The sequence below is a fragment of the Microcebus murinus genome, chromosome 12 (genome assembly GCF_040939455.1).
Source record: "Microcebus murinus isolate Inina chromosome 12, M.murinus_Inina_mat1.0, whole genome shotgun sequence".
NCBI classification, from domain to species: Eukaryota; Metazoa; Chordata; class Mammalia; order Primates; family Cheirogaleidae; genus Microcebus; species Microcebus murinus.
This window is the reverse complement of record NC_134115.1, coordinates 13,418,766-13,437,314: the sequence shown is the minus strand read 5'-3', so window position 1 is coordinate 13,437,314 and position 18,549 is coordinate 13,418,766. Positions and strand designations below refer to the sequence as shown.

Sequence of the window (18,549 nt, the reverse complement as noted above, 5' to 3'; positions counted from 1 at the left end):
GTTTTGTAGACTCTTGTCTATTTACCCTTCTGTAGTTATCTTGAGCAGACTTTCTCTCTATGCTGGAGAGAAAGTCCTTAGCACTTCACACAGTAGTATCTTGAATCCTCAGACAACTCTTTTTTTCCACTATCAATTTTTAAAGTAATTGTTATTTCAAACTTTTAAGTATAACTGAACTATTTTATTGATGAATTGAGTTAATAAGGACAATTAGTTGTTGATATGATGTACCAAAGATGTAAAAGCATATTACAGGATTCATTACAGCCTATCTTTACTTCTCTGAAATAGCAGTCCATTGCTAAAGTAAGATATATATTCAACTATCATCTTACAATAATTTAGCATGACTAAATTGTTAATACCTCTTGGGGCTTTTTTATTTAATAAAATTAAACATTTAAAATAAAATACTTTCTCTATTTAGGTATGCAAAACGACTAAAAACACCAGTTGGTGTTTGTTCCTTCGGTGTAGCTCAGTGGGTGATAAATCACTTTCCTCTTTCTGCTGTAGAAATTGGAGGATCTGGGTTGGGCGAGTAGCAGGAGCACACCCACAAGTGTTTTTATGTCCAGTGAAACCGCATCGATACACAGGGAAGTGCTTAGGTAGCTCGCAGACAAGTTTCGTTTAGCCTATACAGTGTAATTAGAAATTTAAAGTTAGTGTATTTTGTTGATTCCATGGTCCCCATTTTTTCCGTTTTAACTTCTCTGAATTCAGGATGTATCTTAATCTGTGATGCCAGCAATTCAATGAAATCTGGTTGTTGCCAGTGTCTAATTACAGGTTTCGTATTAAAAAATACAGATTTTTTATTTCACTTCAAAAACTGAACATCTGGCAACATTTGTCTTCATTCCTGCATAGATCTTTTATCATGCAACATAGGCACATCAGTTCCCCGAGTTGATAATTAAATCAAGTAAACTGGTTTTGGGTGACCTGCCTGTGCCTTGTAGATGTTCAAGAAACTCGGTTTATTTCTTAGTCCTTTTTTGGTATACATATAAACACCTGAGTTGCAAAGCTAATTTATCTGGATTTTTGTGTATCACTAATTCTCTTCTTCTCTACTATCAAAAGTCTCCTACTTTCTGATTAAAAGTCTCTGTTATCCATTTCATTAAAAGATATGTTTCTATTGTTGTTAAATTTGAACTATATTTATGTTATAATTGGTAACTCAATCTAAAGGACTTAATAACAGGAAGTAACCTGTTTTTCATATCAGTTTATACTTACGTTTTTTTTGTAGGGGCATACTGTGATCTCAGTGTACTTCTAATTTTGAGTTTATCGGTGGGTTTAGTGAGATTTTTTGATTGGTCTCTTTATTAAATAGTTAGAAAAATGATGGAAAGGTGTGCCTCTATAAATAGAAAAGTATATATTTGAGAAGCCAGAAGCCTAAATAGTTTTTTCTCCTTTGTTCAAAGAGTTACGATTGTTCCTATTGGAAACCAGGTAAGAGATTCAGAAAACAGGGTAGTTTCCAGATACCTCAAACTGGAAAAGTTTGAGAACTTACTCAGATAAAATAACCAACTATTTAGTATATTTGGATAGCATCAGTTGGTTCTGTTTTCCAAGGGCTGACTACTCTAGAAAAGAAACAATGTTAAAAGAAGGTTATTAGACCCTATTATTAGGGACTAATTCTTCCTTGTTGCAGGGCAAATTTTAGATTCCTGTCTCATGGTCATGTATAAACAGATTTTCTGCTAAAGCAAGTAGATTTCAAGTCCATCAGAGACTCAATATTGAGCAGTGAGGTAGGGAGGAGATTAAGTCTAAAAATGAATTGTGCTGATCTTCCCTTTGCAGAAAGCAGAAAATGGAGATTTAAATTGGATAATACCAGACCGATTTATTGCCTTCTGTGGACCTCATACAAGATGCAGACTTGAAAGTGGTATGCAAAACTATGGAGCCAGTATAGTTTTGTTATTGAAAGTATCCATCCAGTATTTTCTTTTGAAAGAGGCTGCAGAGTTAAACCAAGCTTGGCTAAGTTTTAGTTATTTAAGCATACTTGGTCATGTCAGTACATCATTCTACCTGCATTTTAACTTTTGTTTTATTTTGTTTTTTACAGTTACAATCAAATTGGTATTCAATCCCCAGTCTAGATTCTGTCTTCACCCAATTACAGGTGAAACTATTATTTTCTTTCTGCATTTACAATATCTGGTGCATTTCTTTATGTAGGTTATCAACAACATTCTCCTGAGACTTATATTCCATATTTTAAGAATCACAATGTTACTACCGTTATTCGTCTGAATAAAAGGATGTATGATGCTAAGCGCTTTGTGGATGCTGGTTTCGATCACCATGATCTTTTCTTTGCGGATGGCAGTACCCCTACTGATGCCATTGTCAAAGAATTTCTGGATATTTGTGAAAATGCTGAGGGTGCCATTGCAGTACATTGTAAAGGTATGTTCCTAGGGTTAGTTAAAGAATAGTATACATGTATGAATATATGTGTAAAAACACACCATACTCATTTAGATTACCTATTAGGACACATGAAACTACCTTTATTTTTTTAAAGAATGCTTTTAAAACCCTAATTTATAGCTTAGTGTGGTGGTGCGCACCTATAGTGCCAACTACTTGGGACACTGAGACAGGAGGGTAACTTTAACCCAAGAGTTTGGGGTTACAATAAGCTATGGTCGTGCCACTGTACTCCAGCCTGGGCAATAGAGCCAGACTCTGTCTCTAAAAAATAAATAAATAAAAACTTAGAAAATAAAAATAAAACCCTAATTTCAATAAGAAATATAATAAATTATTTTCATAAGTAACCCTACAAAGGCTTATCACATTGAAATACATTCATTTATTCATCAAATATCTGTTAAGTGCCTACTATATGGTAAGTTCTAGGATACATCAGTGAGTAGAGCATACCCCAAGAGCTTGTCTTTATGGAGACTATATTCTTCTTTTTTTTTATTTAAAAAATTTTTAGTTATTATAGGAACATAATAGTTGTATATCTTTATGGGGTACCTGTGATTTTTGATATAGGCATATGATGTGAATTAATCAAGTCAGGGTAATTGGAGTATCTGTCACCTCAGGCATTTAACATTTCTCTGTGTTAGAAGCATTCCAATTCTACTTAGTTATTTTAAAGTATACCCTAACCTATTGTTGATTATAGTCACTTTTTTGTGCTGTCAAATATTGTTCATTCTATTCTAACTATATTTTTGCACCCATTAACCATCCTTTCTTTATCCCCCTCTCCTTTTTACCTTCCCATTCCTGGTAACCATCATTCTACTCTGTCTCTATGATATTGATTGGTTTTAATATTTAGTTCTTACATATGAATAAGAACATAGGAGATTTGTCTTTCTATAGAGACTATTCTAACAAGTTGCTGTGTTTTCAGCATTTATAACAGTGCCCGTTAATAAATACTTTTTACATAGATGAATGACTGTGCAAATAATATAAGTTGTTATATGACATTTCCAGAAATTAAGACACGGTATGAATGGAATAGGATTTATTTAACTCTTCTTCTCTTGTTAGATAGTTAATTAAGCAGACAAGAAATATATTTTCATTAAGAAAATCCACCAAACCCTGGGGAAGGGGGAGATCCTGACCTCTGGAGTTACAACTGTATTTGTAGTTACAAATAAGATATAAGTACAATTAGAATGTTCAGATATTCAGTTTTCAGTGAAAAAATCACAAAGCATACAGAAACAGGAAAGTACAGCCTATTGAAAGGAAAAAAATAAATCAACCAAAACTGTCACTGAGAAAGACCAGATGGTAGACTTATTAGACAAAGAATTTAAGACAATTATCTTAAACATGCTCAAGGAGTTAAAAGAAAATATGGAAAAAGTCAAGGAAATGATGTATGAACTAAATGGAAAAAGGTAGAAAGCATAAAAGTGAACAAAAAAGAAATAGAAATGAAGTATACAATTACTGGAATGAAGAATTCACTGGAGGGATTCATGTAGAGTTGAGCAGGCAGAAGAAAGAAAGAACTGGATAATCTAGATGAAATGGACAAATTCCTAGATAAACAAAACCTAGGACTAGATTACGAAGAAACAAAAAATCTGAATGGACCCTTAACTAATAAGAAGATTGAATCAGTAATCCAAAACCTCCTGACAGAGCAAAACCCTGGACATGATGGCATCAATGATTGTACCAAACATTTAATGAAGCTTTATCACCAGTGCTTCTCAAACTCTTTCACAAAGTTGAAGAGAAAAGAACACTTCCTCACTCATTGTGTAAAGCCAGAATTACCCTGATACCAAGGACAAATAAAGACACTATAAGAGAAGAAAACTACAGGCCAGTATCCCGTATCCATTAAGAATGTTGATGCAAAAATCCTGAACAAAATACTTGCAAAGAATTCAGTGGCTTAGTAAAAAGGATTATACATGATGACCAAGTGGGATTTATCCCTGGACTGCAAGAATGGTTCAACATATGAAAGAAATCAGTGTAATGCAGCACATTAAGGACAAAAACCACATGATCATCTCAATGCAGAAAAGCACTTGACAAAATTCAATACCATTTTTTGATAAAAACACTCAAACTAGGAATAGAAGGAAATTACCTCAACATAGTAAAAGCCATGTATAAAAAGCCAACAGCTAATATCATACTGAATGGTGAAAGACTGAAACCTTTTCCTCTAAGATGAGTAACAAGACAAGGATGCCCAGCTTTGCAGCTTTTACTTGACATAGTATTAGAAGTTCTAGCCAGAGCAATTCAGCAAAAAAAAAGAAATAAAAGACATTCAAATTGAAGTGGAAGAAGTAAAATTATCTCTGTTCAAAGATGATAATTATATGTAAAAATCCCTAAAGATTCCACATAAAAAAACCTGTTGGAACTAGTGAATGAATTCAGCAAAGTAGCAGGTTTGTTAATGCTTTAGCAAAGTAGCTGTACAAGGTTAACAGGTAAAAATCAATTATGTTTCTATGCCTTAACAATGAACAATCTGAAAAAGATATTAAGAAAACAATTCCATGTACAATAGCATCAAAAAATAAAATATTTAGAAATTACCTAAGGAGATGAAAGACTTACATAAGACATTTTTGAGAAAAATTAAAGAAAGCATAAATAAATGGAAAGACATCTCATGTTCATTAATTGGGTGACTTCATATTGTTAACATGTCAGTACTACTCAAAGGGATGTACAGACTCAATACAATCCCTATCAGAATCCTCACATTTTTTGCAGAAGTAAAAATATCCTAAAATTTATATGGAATCTAAAGTGATACTGAGTAACCAAAACAATTTTGAAAAATAAGAACAAGATTGGAGGACTCACCTTTTTTTATTTCAAAACTTTTAGTACAAAGCCACATCAATCAAGACAGCATAATACTAGCATAATGACAAATACATAGACCAGTTGGGTAGAATAGAGAGCCCAGAAACAAATCCTTATGGATGTGGTCAAATGATTTTCAAGAAGGGTGCAAAAACCACTTGATGGGGAAAGGACAGTCTTTTCAATAAGTGGTGCTGGGAAAACTTGATATCCTTTTGCAGAAGAATGAGGTTGGACCATTACATATCACCATATACAAATATTCATTCAAAATGGATGAAAGACCTAAAATTATAAAACTCCTAGAAAAAAACATAGAGGGAAAGCTTTATGACATTAGATTTGGCAGTAATATGACACCAGAAACAGATATAAAAGAAAGAATAGACAAATTAGACTATAAAAATGTAAAAGTTTTGCACATCAAAGGATACTATCAACAGAATAACAAGGTAACCTAGTATGGACTAGGATAACAAATGTGCAAATCACCTATCTGATAAGGAATTAGCATCCAGAAGACAGAACTCTTAAAACTCAACAACCACCACAAAACCCCAATTTAAAATGGGAAAAGGACTTGAATAGACATTTCTCCAAAGAAGATATAAAAGGGCCAATGAGCACATGAAAAGTTGCTCAGCATCACTAGTGATTAGGGAAAAACAAATCACCACCACAGTGAGCTACCACCTCACATCCCTTAGGATAGGTAATATAAAAAAAAAACCACATACACACCAGAAAATAACAAGTATTGGTGATGATGTGGAGAAATTAGAACACTTGTGTACTGCTGATGGGAATGAAAATGGTGTAGCAGCTATGGAAAATGATGTGACGGTTCCTCAAAAAATTAAAAATACAATTATATGATTCAGCAGTTCCACTTCTTGGTATATACCCAAAAAGAATTGACAGCAGGGATATGAACAGATATTTGTACACCCACATTTACAGCAGTGTTATTCCTGGTGACCAGAAGGTAGAAGCAATCCATTGTCCGCCAGTGGATAAATGGATAAACAAATTGCATTGTACACATATAACAGAATATTGTGCAGTGCAGCCTTAAAAAATGAAGAAAATTTTGACACATGCTGCTATATATCTGGGGTGAACCTTGAAAACATTATGCTAAGTTAAGTCTGCTAGTCAGAAAAGGACAAATGTTACATGATTCCACTCATGAGGTAATCAAATGAGAGAAAGTAATATGGTGGATTGCCAGAGGCTGAGGGGAGACGAGGACTGAGAGTTATTGTTCGTGGGTACGGAGTTTCAGTTTTGCAAAATGAAATATGCTCTGGAGTTACATGGTGGTAATGTTTGCACAACAGTGTGAATGTACTTAATGCTACTGAACTGTACACACACATATGCGCAAACTGGTTATAATGATCTCCAGAAACCAACCCTAAGGAAATGTAGGTTTCTGAATCACCTGAGATAGAATTTGAAATAACTATCTTAAAAAATTTGCAGTAAGCTAAAAGTGAACTCAAACAACTAAATGAAATCAGGAAAATAATGCATGAAGAAAAATGCTAAATTTTATGTTATATATATTTTACCCCAATTTTTTAAAATGAATAGAATCTAACATTGGTTATTTCATTTTTTTTATTATAATAAGCAGTTGAGTTTGTTCTTGGCCAAGTTGCCCCAGAGGATATTTGACAATGCCTAGAGACATTGGTTTTCACAATCTAGAGTGGGTACTATCCATCTAGTGGGTAGAGGCCAGGGGTGCTGCTGAGTGTCCCACAAGGCACAGGACCACCCCCTACAACATAGACTTGTCCAGCTGAAAATACTGGTGAGGTTGAGAAACTCTGAAATGGACTGATGACCAGTTAAAAGTCTGAAGAGGATTTGGTATGATTAGATCTTTGTTTTGGTAAGAAAAATGATGAATGTATGAAAATTGGATTGTACGGTGAGAATTGAGATTCATTAGGAAGTGTATTAGTCTGTTAGGGCATACCACAGACTGTGTGGCCTAAACAACAGAAATTTATTTTCTCACAGTTCTGGAGACTACAAGTTTAAGATCCGGATACCGGCAGGGTTGGTTTCTGGTGGGGCCTTACTTCTTGGCTTGTAGATAGCTGCCTTTCTTCGTGTCTTCATGTGGTTTTTTTTCTCTGTGTGCCCTCATTCTTGGTATTTCTCCCTTTTCTTATAAGGAATCCTATTGGATTAGAGCCCCACCCTGATGACCTCATTTAACCTCAATAACCTCCTTTAAGGCCCTATTTCCAAATATGGACACATTGTGAGTTAGAACATCAACATGGATTTGGGAGGGTCAGGTGGGACACAATTTAGTATATAATATTCAGCTCTCTGGACCCCCCCCTCCAAATTTATGTTCCTTTAACATTGAAAATACATTCACCCCATCTCAACTTCTCCAAAAGTCTCAACCCATTCCAACATCAACTCTAAGTTAAACATCATCTAAAATAAGCAGAGGTGAGACTTGAGGTATGATCCATCCTGAGGCAGAATTTCTCCCCAGCTGTGAACCTGGAAAACCAGACAGGTTATGTGCTTTCAAGGTGTAATTGCAGGACAGGCATAGTATAGACATTCTCATTCCAGAAAGGAGAAATCAGAAAGAAGAAAGGGGTTACGTTCCTAATCAAGTCTAAAATCTAGGAAGGCAAATGCCATTAGATCTTTAGTCTAGAGAATAAGCCTCTTTGGCTCGATGCTCTTTCCTCTAGGGTGGTGACTTTTTCCTCTATGCCATGGTCAGGGGCAGCCTGGCTCACTGTAGCCGGTGGAGCTGGCCCCACCCTATGAAACCCAGAAGTAGACAGCCTTGCCCCTGGGCCCATGTACTATGTCTTTGTGGCCGTGGAGAGCCCTGTGGATCTCTGAATTGCCTTTGGGATCATGCTTCCTTTTCATGAAGGACAAGGCATATATGCACCCAGGTAGCTCTATTGTCAGAAGTCCAAAAGCCTTTAGTTCATTCCATGTCTGTCCTGTTTCATCCAAACTGGCAGTGTCTCTGCTAGTATAATCCCATCTCTGTTCCTGGCTTCTGCCGAGATGGTGATTAAATCCATGAGTAATCTCTTTATGGTATGATTGTCCAGCCTCACACTCGATGCTCTCTCCAGAACATGCTTGCTTAATTTTTTTGCAGCATGTACAGGCTGAAAATTTTCTAAATTTTTATTAGTTCCTGGTTCCCTTTTGCTAAACAGTTCTTCTTCAATTCCTCCTCTCTCTCCTCTTACGTTTTACTTTAATCAGTAAGGGGAAACCATGCTGTACCTTCAACATTTTCCTTACAAATCTCCTCTGCTAAACCTCCAAGGTTGTCACTCACAAATTCTGCTTACCATAAAAGACTAGAACACAATGTAGTCAATTTCTTTGCTACTTTATCATGAGGATTGCCTTTCCTCCAGTTTTGAATAACACATTCCACATTTCCATCTGAGACTGCACCAGGATCATCTTTCATGTCAACAGTCCTCTCAAGACAGTCGAGGCTTTTTCCTACACGTGTCTCAAAACTCAGCCTCTACCAATTTCAAAGCTACTTCTCCATTTTTACATGTTTGTTATAGCAGTGCCCGCATGATCCAAATCTGTATTAGTGAGGCTTCTCCAGAGAAAGGAAACCAACAGGATGCTTATATGTGGGAGATTTATTTAAAGAAATGGGCTCATGCAAATATGGAGTCTGGTGAGTTCAAAATAGGCACTCTGAGCTGGCATCCTGGAGCCCCAGGAGAGGTGGTGCAGATGAAGTCTGGAGTTTGTCTGCCGAAGAATGCCCTCTTGCTTGGGAGGGTTGGTACTTTTGTTCTGTTCAGGCCTGATTGGATGACCCGAATTATGGAGGGCAGCATGCTTACTGGATGCTCACCAATTTCAATGCTAATGTCATCCAAAACCTCCCTCCAGGTTGACACATAAATTTAACCCTCACAGGAGGTAATGATAATAGTCTAGGTAATAATAGTCTAGAGCAGGGGTCCTCAAACTTTTTAAACAGGTGCCAGTTCACTGTCCCTCAGACCGTTGGAAGGCTGGACTATAGTTTAAAAAAAACCATGAACAAATTCCCATGCACACTGCACATATCTTATTTTAAAGCAAAAAAACAAATGGGCAAAAACACCCACATGTGGCCCATGGGCCATAGTTTTAGGACGCCTGGTCTAGAGGAAAGGAGAACAGGACCAAGAGTTTATTAAAAAAATCTGAGTGAAAATGTGTATAACAGAAGAGTAGAAGATTCAGTTGGATGTGGGAGTAAGTGCAGGATTTTGAGCTTTTGATTTTGGAAAGATGGTGGTGCCATTTTCCCAAAACACCCAGGGCAGAAAACATTGCACTTACTGTGAATCATGCTCAGAGGATGATTCTCAGTCTCAGCTACAATAGCATGCCCTGGGGGATTTTAGAAGTCTCTGTGTCCAGGCTGCACTGCCTACCCATTAGATCTGCATTCTGGGCATGAGAGTGGGCACCAGTATATTTAAAACTCTGCAGGTGATTCCAGTATGTAACCAGCCTTGAGAACCACTGTCGAGGAACACAGAATCGTGGGAAGCCTTTTAAAAAAATGCTACCAGTCCAACAAAATTCTAGAGTACATGAAACCAGGTTTCATTGATTTCTTTTCCTAGCCGGCCTTGGTCGCACAGGCACTCTGATAGCCTGCTACATCATGAAGCATTACAAGATGACAGCAGCCGAGACCATTGCATGGATCAGGATCTGTAGACCTGGCTCCGTGATTGGGCCTCAGCAACAATTTTTGGTGACGTAAGTAGACAGAAGGCTTTTACAATTCTTCAGGGAACATGGGGGTCTGGAAACCGTTGGGAAGTGGACTTTTCCTTACTCTCCAGTAATAACAGTCTGGGAGGAAATAGTTGTTTGTATATCTTTCTGGAAAGCTGTATTTTGATGTCATTTAAATGCTCTAGGAAACAATCAAGCCTCTGGCTGGAAGGTGACTATTTTCATCAAAAGTTAAGGGGGCAGGAGAATGGACAACACGGAGCAGCCTTTTCCAGACTCCTCTCTGGTGTTGATGACATTTCAATAAATGGGGTCCGGAACCAAGACAAGCCAGAACCCGAACCGGTAATCACACCATCCTGGTCACGCTGTTGTTATTGCTTTAAATGCTGTTGAGAACCTTTTAGGGCGTGGAGAAAACTAGGTGAAAATAATAAAGCACATTTTGAGGGACTATCGTCACACAGTTTTTTATATTTATAACCCCGTCTAGGAACTTTTTACTCAAAATAGTTAAAACAAGGTAGTGTGTCTGTAAAACTGGCACAGGTAGGAAAAAGAGGTCTGTGAAGTCAGCTCTTAGGTAGACTTAGGTGTTCCTGGAGCCCTCACCCCTTGTTCCCATTTCACAACAGCTAATACATGGAGAACTTTTAAAGAACCAAGAATTTAGGAGGTAGCAGTACTAAGGCGTTGGTAAGTGGATTGTGAAATTTTAAATAGAATGTTTTTATAATTGCAAGCCCATATGCCTCTTCACTATCTGTATGTTTTATAACAAGAGTGCTATTGGGTTCTGTGTAAGTCAACTCCATTGTCTTGAAATGTGACCTGTAGCTTGATTTCGAAAGGAGAAATATACTTTAGGGTTCTGCAGAAACTTGAAGTGGCTGTACATGTTTACATGTGTGTTTATATGGATAAGTAGCCCCTATGTTTTGCTGCATTAATAAATGCAACTTCAATCATTAGCTCAGTGTTTTTTTACTTAACACAGTACAGTGATGACGATGAAATCAATGGAGTGACACAAGGTGATAGACTTCGGGCCCTGAAAAGCAGAAGACAATCAAAAACAAACGCTATTCCCCTCACGTGAGTCTGGTTTCCTTTGTAGTGGTTGATGATATTTAAGATGTGTGGGGTCCTTTGTGAGCATTTTTTTCCTGTATATTTTTTTTCCCTAGTTGGATGTCCATTATGTTATTTTGAAATGATGATGATATTTGAAACACAGGGGTGCTGGCCTCGGAAGCTCTCAGTTGTCCTTTGTTTATCTGTGTCCTCTATTGTATATAACCTCAGGAGCCTTTGTAGGTGGAGGGGCGACATTAGGAATGCTTTTTCTCCTCAGATAATCAGCATGGGACATCCTCCGGAGAGACAGCAGATGTACAGCCCAGAATAACAAACTTGTCCATAGTTATTAAAATGGTGAATGTCTTTAAATTTGCCAGATTTCAGATAATTTGTTTTAATATGGTAGACTTTAGTGCGACATACTGGCTTAATGGCACTATATTGTTTTGGGGCAACTGTGAACTGGTCTAAAATATATTTTTGTATTTTTTTAAATTTGGAGATTATTTTCAAATTATAGAGGAAGGTTCGGCATGAGAATAGGAAGTATTTTAGTTATGGAATGTATATATGTCCACATGTATTTTCTTGTAGTTTGGGCTCAACCTCATGGAACATCCAGAATTGTTGGAAAAATACATAGGATCAAAATACATGGCCATTATACTTTTTTCTAGGCTGTTCTCTAGTAGATGCTCCCACTTTTGCCATGGGATTTCTTCTTTCTGGTTACCTCCCTTTTTATTATGGCACACCAAATTCCCAGCCCTCCTTTTTTATGGAGGTGGTGATGGAGAGAGATCATTTTATTCAGTAAGCATCTTGTAATATGGTCAGGAATTGATGATATAATCAGTCATTTATATTGGCAGAGATCAGGCTTTGTTTTTAATTAAAAGTGGTTCTTCACTGGTATCTCTTCATAATTTAAAAATTCTAAGGTAGAATTACATATAAGTGTGTGTCGTCATGGATTGCTCGCCTGTGAAGTTCTTAAACGACCCAAAGCAAAGAATCGAGTTTTCCAATATTAAGTGCCTTGTGAATATAGGGCATCAATTTTGACTGCAGGCATTTAGTAAGCCGCCTTTTGCAGCTTAGTGGTGCTTCAGTCAACCAGACTGCTTTACGAATGGTGCCTTTTTTAGCTGGGCATGTTGGCACGCACATGTAGCCCCAGCTCCTCTGGAAGCTGAGGCAGGAGGATTGCTTGCTCACCAGGAGTTTGAGGTTATAGTAAGCTATGATGACACTACTCTAGCCTGGGTAACAGTGAGAGCCTGCCTCAAAAAAAAAAAAAAAAAAATGTGCCTTTTGTGTGATTTATTTAGCTCCAAAGCAGTTTTGTTTTTCATTAAAATTTTTTATCTAAGGACTTAATGGCTCTTTTTATTTAGAAATATGATAGAATCTTCTGAAACTAATTCTGGACACGAAGCAGGAGGTAGTGCCCTCAAGCAGTGCTTCTTAGACATCATTGTGCATTTGAGTCACCTGGGGCGCTTGTTAAACTACAGATTATCATGAGTGGGTCTGGGGTGGGGCAGAGAGCTGCATTTCTAGCAATCTTCCCTATGTTGCAGGTGCTGCGGGTTCAGGGACCACACTTTAAATTGCAAACCCTAGGAAACATGCTTCCGTGGGTTGCTCAGGTTTTTTATTTTTTTTTTTTTTTTTGAGACAGAGTCTCACTTTGTTGCCCAGGCTAGAGTGAGTGCCATGGCGTCAGCCTAGCTCACAGCAACCTCAAACTCCTGGGCTTGAGTGATCCTTCTGCCTCAGCCTCCCGAGTAGCTGGGACTACAGGCATGCGCCACCATGCCCGGCTAATTTTTTATGTATATATCAGTTGGCCAATTAATTTCTTTCTATTTATAGTAGAGACGGGGTCTCGCTCTTGCTCAGGCTGGTTTTGAACTCCTGACCTTGAGCAATCCGCCCGCCTCGGCCTCCCAAGAGCTAGGATTACAGGCGTGAGCCACAGCGCCCGGCCCCAGGTTTTTTATTTTATTTTTCAGAATCTGCATCATCAGCTTTTTTTCTCAGTATTTTGATGCTTTTTGTTCAAAAGTCAAGTTGGGAGTCAGGGGATGCTAATTCTGCTTAGTCAGAGGTTGTTCTTATTAAATAGGGCTTATTTCCTGTAGTCACTCTCTAAGTCTGTGGTCCCCCAAGAATATGTTTTCTGAAGAGTTCTGATCACTTGACGCTCATTTCCAAAGAGTCAAGACCTAGTGACAGAGTGAGACACTTTATCTGAAAGAAAGAGAGAGAGAGAGAGGGGGGGAGGGAGAGGGAGAGAGAGAGAACAGTACTTGCAAGAAGGGAAGTTTGTGAGAAATATACAAATACAGGTGATTCTTATGAGAAAGGTGTAGTATATAAAATGTTATTCCAAATTATTGGTTTCTCTTTTATAAATGGTTAATATTTGGGGAGAGTTAAAGTTTTAAGAAATTATAAAAAATAGCTTGTCTGATCCTGATTACTGAGACAGTAAATCTCATAGCACCATGACATTGATCTGATCTTCAGAACTTGATGGCAAGTATATCATCTATGCTAAAGTGGATATAACTTGAGCCATGCTGCCTATCCTTCTGTGTACTGATCATTTCTGCTAGGTTTGTTCATGTTAAATGAAACATGAAGAGTCGAGTTGCATCCTGATGGGAATAAGGTAAAAATGGAGACATAATTAGCCTGGAAACATCAGTGAAGTCTCCCTTAACGGTGCAGTAGAAATGGGAGTATGTTTCAGCAATGGAAAATAATTCTTAGACCATGAGCTTTACTAGAGGAGCAAATAAAAATCTGGAATGCAGACACCTGGACATTGAAGCCATTCTGCCTTTAAGATAACAGTTGAATCAGTAACTGGAATGAAGGTTGGGATATGTAGGAAGATTCTTTATTGCTCGTAGGCCATTTATTCTATTCCATTTAAATATTAAGCCCCTGTAATCTTAATATTAGTAGATTTGGTATTTTTGTGGAAAGCTGGTGCAGGTATAACTTGTAGGATGAGGTAGATTTTAACTTGAGTCCACCCTTTACCCACTGTATCAGGTGCCTGGCATGTAGCTCTTAATTATGTTGATGATGAGGTCAACAATAAAAATGACAGAGTAAGCTAAGTCAGTGCTTGCCACCTTGATCAGTCCACAAGAAATGCTCAGTGGGGCCTTTTGTATTTGGTCACAGATGTTAGACTAGTTGGAAGGAGCTATCATCCTTCCCAATGCAAGGAGGAGATTTCCTTCCTTCTGTGCTAGAACCCAGGCCAGTGGATTACCACCAAGCTAAAAGCCAATTTGTATTGCTTGAGGGAAATGAACTGGGAAAACAACTGAGGAAAAACGCATAGTATGAATACAAAAGTGAAACTTAACCCCTTTTGTGTTACTTGGGGTTGGGTGTGTCACAAGTGCAATGCTTTAGGAGTTTAGTTACACCTCCACTGAAATGTGATTGCTCTGCTGTGCTGTTTGTTTATAATTTTTATGATTGTGCCTCCTATTATCTCGTTAATTAGTCTAGAGTTTTTTTTTTCTTTTGGTTGTTTGGGTTTGCTTCCTTTTTCCCTGTGGTTTAGTTTAGTTTTTTGTGTGTGCATATCTTGTACTTTTTGAAGAACTTCAATCATAGTCTATGACCCATTTCAGTATCATAAAGTTAAATTAACATGGGGCAGTTACCCAGCTAGAGATTGAGGCTAACCTTTTATCCCAAGTTACAAACCTATTAAAACTAAAGATAGGATTTTTTGCCTCAAACACAAAGTGGCAAAACTCCACCCTTGTTTCCCACCCCCGTGCATCCCAGTTGCTGTACTGGGCCCTTGGGTGTCTAAGGTTCACATGTAGCTTTATTTGTTTATTTTGTATTATGTTATTTATTTTGGCTTCCCAATTTGAACATCTGTTCTTTCCCCTTCACCCCTTTCCAGATGTCCCCTAGCTGTGCTGACCTCTGCACTGTGTAGTGTTGTCATCTGGTGGATTGTTTGTGACTACATTCTTCCCATCCTGCTATTCTGTTTCGATGGTTTCAGAACACAGTAGCCATCAGGACCCTTTGACAGATAGCTGCTGTGTAAGTGTCCCATTCCATTTCTCCGCTGTTGCTTACTTCTGGTGCCTAGCGTGTTCTCACCATGCATGTTTTTCTCCTTGTCAGCTCCTAGCTTTGTTGGTTTGCCTATTTTCAAAGGTTCTTTTTCTGAATCTTTTCAATGAATGGATGGTGGTGGGGAGGGAGGGGTTCACCATTCCTTTTGCAAAAGGGATATTACAAATAACATAGCTTGTTTTTAAGTTGCGCTTGCTCTTAACAGATATTTTGAAATAGCATTTTATAAATAAAGACACTGAAATAGTTTCTCTTTCCTATCAATAGTATTTAGTTAGCTCGGGATAGTTGGAGTGGTTTTCTTTCACTTAATTGACTCTATAGCTTCCCTCTGGTTTTCTGTATCTTGAGAATGTCCTAGCAAAGTAAAATTTTTTCTACTGGTCTACTTTTAGTAAAGATTTGATGTTATAGCTTTGAGGTCTAATGAAGATCACTTCCTGGGTTTCCCCTCCAATTCTGCCACTGTACAATAGCTTTCTCTTAAGTCTTCTATCTATAGTATGCAGAATTTTCTACTCTGTCTCATTTCATTTCCTCTCCTTTAGGGAATACAGTAAGTACAGTTTTCAAAACTTGATGTTAAATAAAGGCAGAACATAGGCTGCCTGTTTTGGTGTGTGTTTCCATGTGACAGTCACTGCTCCCACTTTTCTCTTTTTCCTCAAAATAACCAGAATGTCTGTATTAGATTAATACAGGCAAATCTGTATTCTCTTGAGATCTTTCATCTTGAAATGAAGACCTTAACAGTGAAGAGACTTATTTTCTACAGAAGAATGTGGCAATCCCCCCACCCCTACTCCTGGTGGAGCAGCATAGTGAAGACCCCAAGCACGGAGGGTGGGCATGTCCTTCCTGTGTGCTAGACTTACCACCACCCTCTTACCTGGGCTGCATTCTTCCTTCTCTGTAACTTTTTCTTTAACTCATGTTTTAGGACTTTTCTCTTATCTCCATTTGGACTTAGAAGTTATAAAAGAATGTTATAACTGTTCCTTCCAAGATTTCTTCCAAAGTGAAATATCACTGGAACCAACTCTGGTACTTTTGTCTTTTCATTGAGTGTTTTCCTATGCCTAAGAAAAATTAAAAAATCAAGTAGCTTTCACTCTTTTCAAAATTAAGGAAAACCTGCTTATCATGTTCCTGTTTGGCATTTTCTTTAATATCTTATTAAAACAAGCTTGTTATCGCACATTCAGATATGCTATATATCTGGTATAGATTAACCTTCTCAGTGGTTTTTCTTAGTAAGCTTCAGTTTCCATGTATTATGCCTCAAGAGCATCTTACACTACATAGAATGTTTCTTCTTGAACTGTTCCAAGTGGCAAGGATGTTCTGAGTGGGTGGAGTTCTTATTGGGTGGAGTTGTCACTAGTAATACTCAGGCACTTTGTGTCTGTATTATCATTCCCAGAGTAAGTTTGAAAATGGTCTCTATCAGGCTATTTTCTTTTTAATATTCTGTGTAAGCTGTAACCTTTTGTTGTTGTTGAGACTAATGTTTACCATGGCATTTCTAGAACCAGGCAGAGTATTCAACCAGGCATAGTAGCCTACCTAATTGATTTGGAATTTACAGAAGCATAAAGCTTTTAACAGTTACAATAATGTTAATAAGTACAATCTTGGTAGTCCCCCCTCCCCATTATTTTCTTTCTAAAGAATGTTATTTGTAAGGTGATGGATTCTCATGGATACTGTCGTTGTCATTTGCCTCTGTTGGCAGATGATGTGGATGATGTAGCATCCTGATAGGTTGTTACTAGTGAAAAGCACCTGTTCCCTGCTATCCCTAGAGAAGCAGGCCACTTCAGGTTGCTGTATCAGACTCTGAGACAATGGGAAAGACACAGACAGAGGGCCCAGGACCATGATTTTGCAGCTCTGTGTGTATTAGTGGTGGACAACTAGTATACATAGTGTGTAGTCGCCCTGATGGATTCTTCTCTCGGAATTGGATGTTCTTGTTGAAGCATTTTGTGGCTTGATAGGCGAGAAACGCGGCTTTTCAGGTTTTTTGCTTTGTCGTTTTCGTGTGCCTTGAGTTGCAGATATGACTAGATCCAAAAATCTGAGAGTACTAAGGCTCCAAAGATACTGTATAGAAGAAAGTGAACTACAGTATAGGCACGAGGTAAGTAAGACAGAAGATTTTTTCAGGAGAGATGGAAAGGAGAATATCTGCTGGATATTGCTCTGAAACAGCCATGCGATTGGCTTGGTTTGGAAGGTAGAAGGCGGTGAGCACCAGGTTCCCTGTGGCAGAGGGAACACTTTACTCCCTTTTGTTAGCTTGGCCCGACTTATCAAGGTGCTTCTTGTAGGACATCAGTGATAGTATCTCAGTGTAGTTGTTGGTTTTTTTCCCCCCACTTTACTGATATGTAGCCCACAGATAAGATAACTGCTTTGCTGTCAGTGCAAATACTTGGACTCTTCCCTGGCGTAATTAATGCATTCCAAATTTCTATCATTTTCTTAAAGTTCCACAAAAACTATTAGCTTATTAAATATTATTATATTAGTTCACATTAATTTACGCTAATTTTATAGAGAAATAAATACTTTTTTTTTTTTTTTTTTTTTAATACTTTTAAAGATATATTTCCTATCAGCCTCAGAATTACCACTTGATTTAGCAGTAATTTTTTGTTTTGAATAGTATTTAAACATTTCAAAAATAGTTCATTTGTGAAATCGGGACTCAGATTTCCTAAGCAGGCAATGTATTGGCTCTTATCTTTTTTCTCATATGAATGATTTTGCGATGTGGTAGTTGTCTATACTTTTGGCCATCCATGGCCTCAAATAATTTGAGAAGTAGGTGTTATATTCCAAAAAAAAAGCCAAAAGAGGTCTCATTTTCTCCACGTGTAAAAGGAGCAAATGAGGCAGATTCATGAGAACACAGGTGGCACCAGCACCAGGCCTGGGCTGCAGAAGTACCAGTGAGTGAAGCACCAGCAGTTTGTCTCCTTTTGCTTTTATTAATACAAACTTCTAGATCCAGATCCTTAACAGGGATGAATAAATATTTCCCCCTCACTTTATATAATCAGAAAGAATGTTTTAATTATTTTTCGTTTTCAGGGTAGAATTCATAAGCCAGAGTACTGGGCTCCTTTGACACTACAGGTGAATCTTCATATACTTTTTCTATTTTGTTAGAACAGTCAACATTTCAGATGA

At 37.7% G+C, this 18,549-nt stretch overlaps 1 protein-coding gene across 11 annotated transcripts in view; it reads left to right on the top strand.

Moving 5' to 3' along the window:
• Positions 1 to 18,549, top strand: part of CDC14B (cell division cycle 14B) — a 99,680-nt gene that overhangs the window by 65,754 nt on the left and 15,377 nt on the right. For 7 of the 11 annotated variants that reach the window (XM_076008563.1, XM_012787235.3, XM_012787236.3 and 4 more), the window contains 5 exons: positions 1,834 to 1,921; positions 2,218 to 2,448; positions 10,023 to 10,161; positions 10,326 to 10,485; positions 11,138 to 11,235. In XM_076008563.1, coding sequence (XP_075864678.1) covers positions 1,834 to 1,921; positions 2,218 to 2,448; positions 10,023 to 10,161; positions 10,326 to 10,485; positions 11,138 to 11,235 — 716 coding nt within the window. Of the gene's footprint in view, positions 1 to 1,833; positions 1,922 to 2,217; positions 2,449 to 10,022; positions 10,162 to 10,325; positions 10,486 to 11,137; positions 11,236 to 15,169; positions 15,316 to 18,549 lie in introns of all 11 variants that reach the window. The other 4 variants (XM_012787241.3, XM_076008561.1, XM_076008562.1 and 1 more) reach the window with 1 other exon arrangement.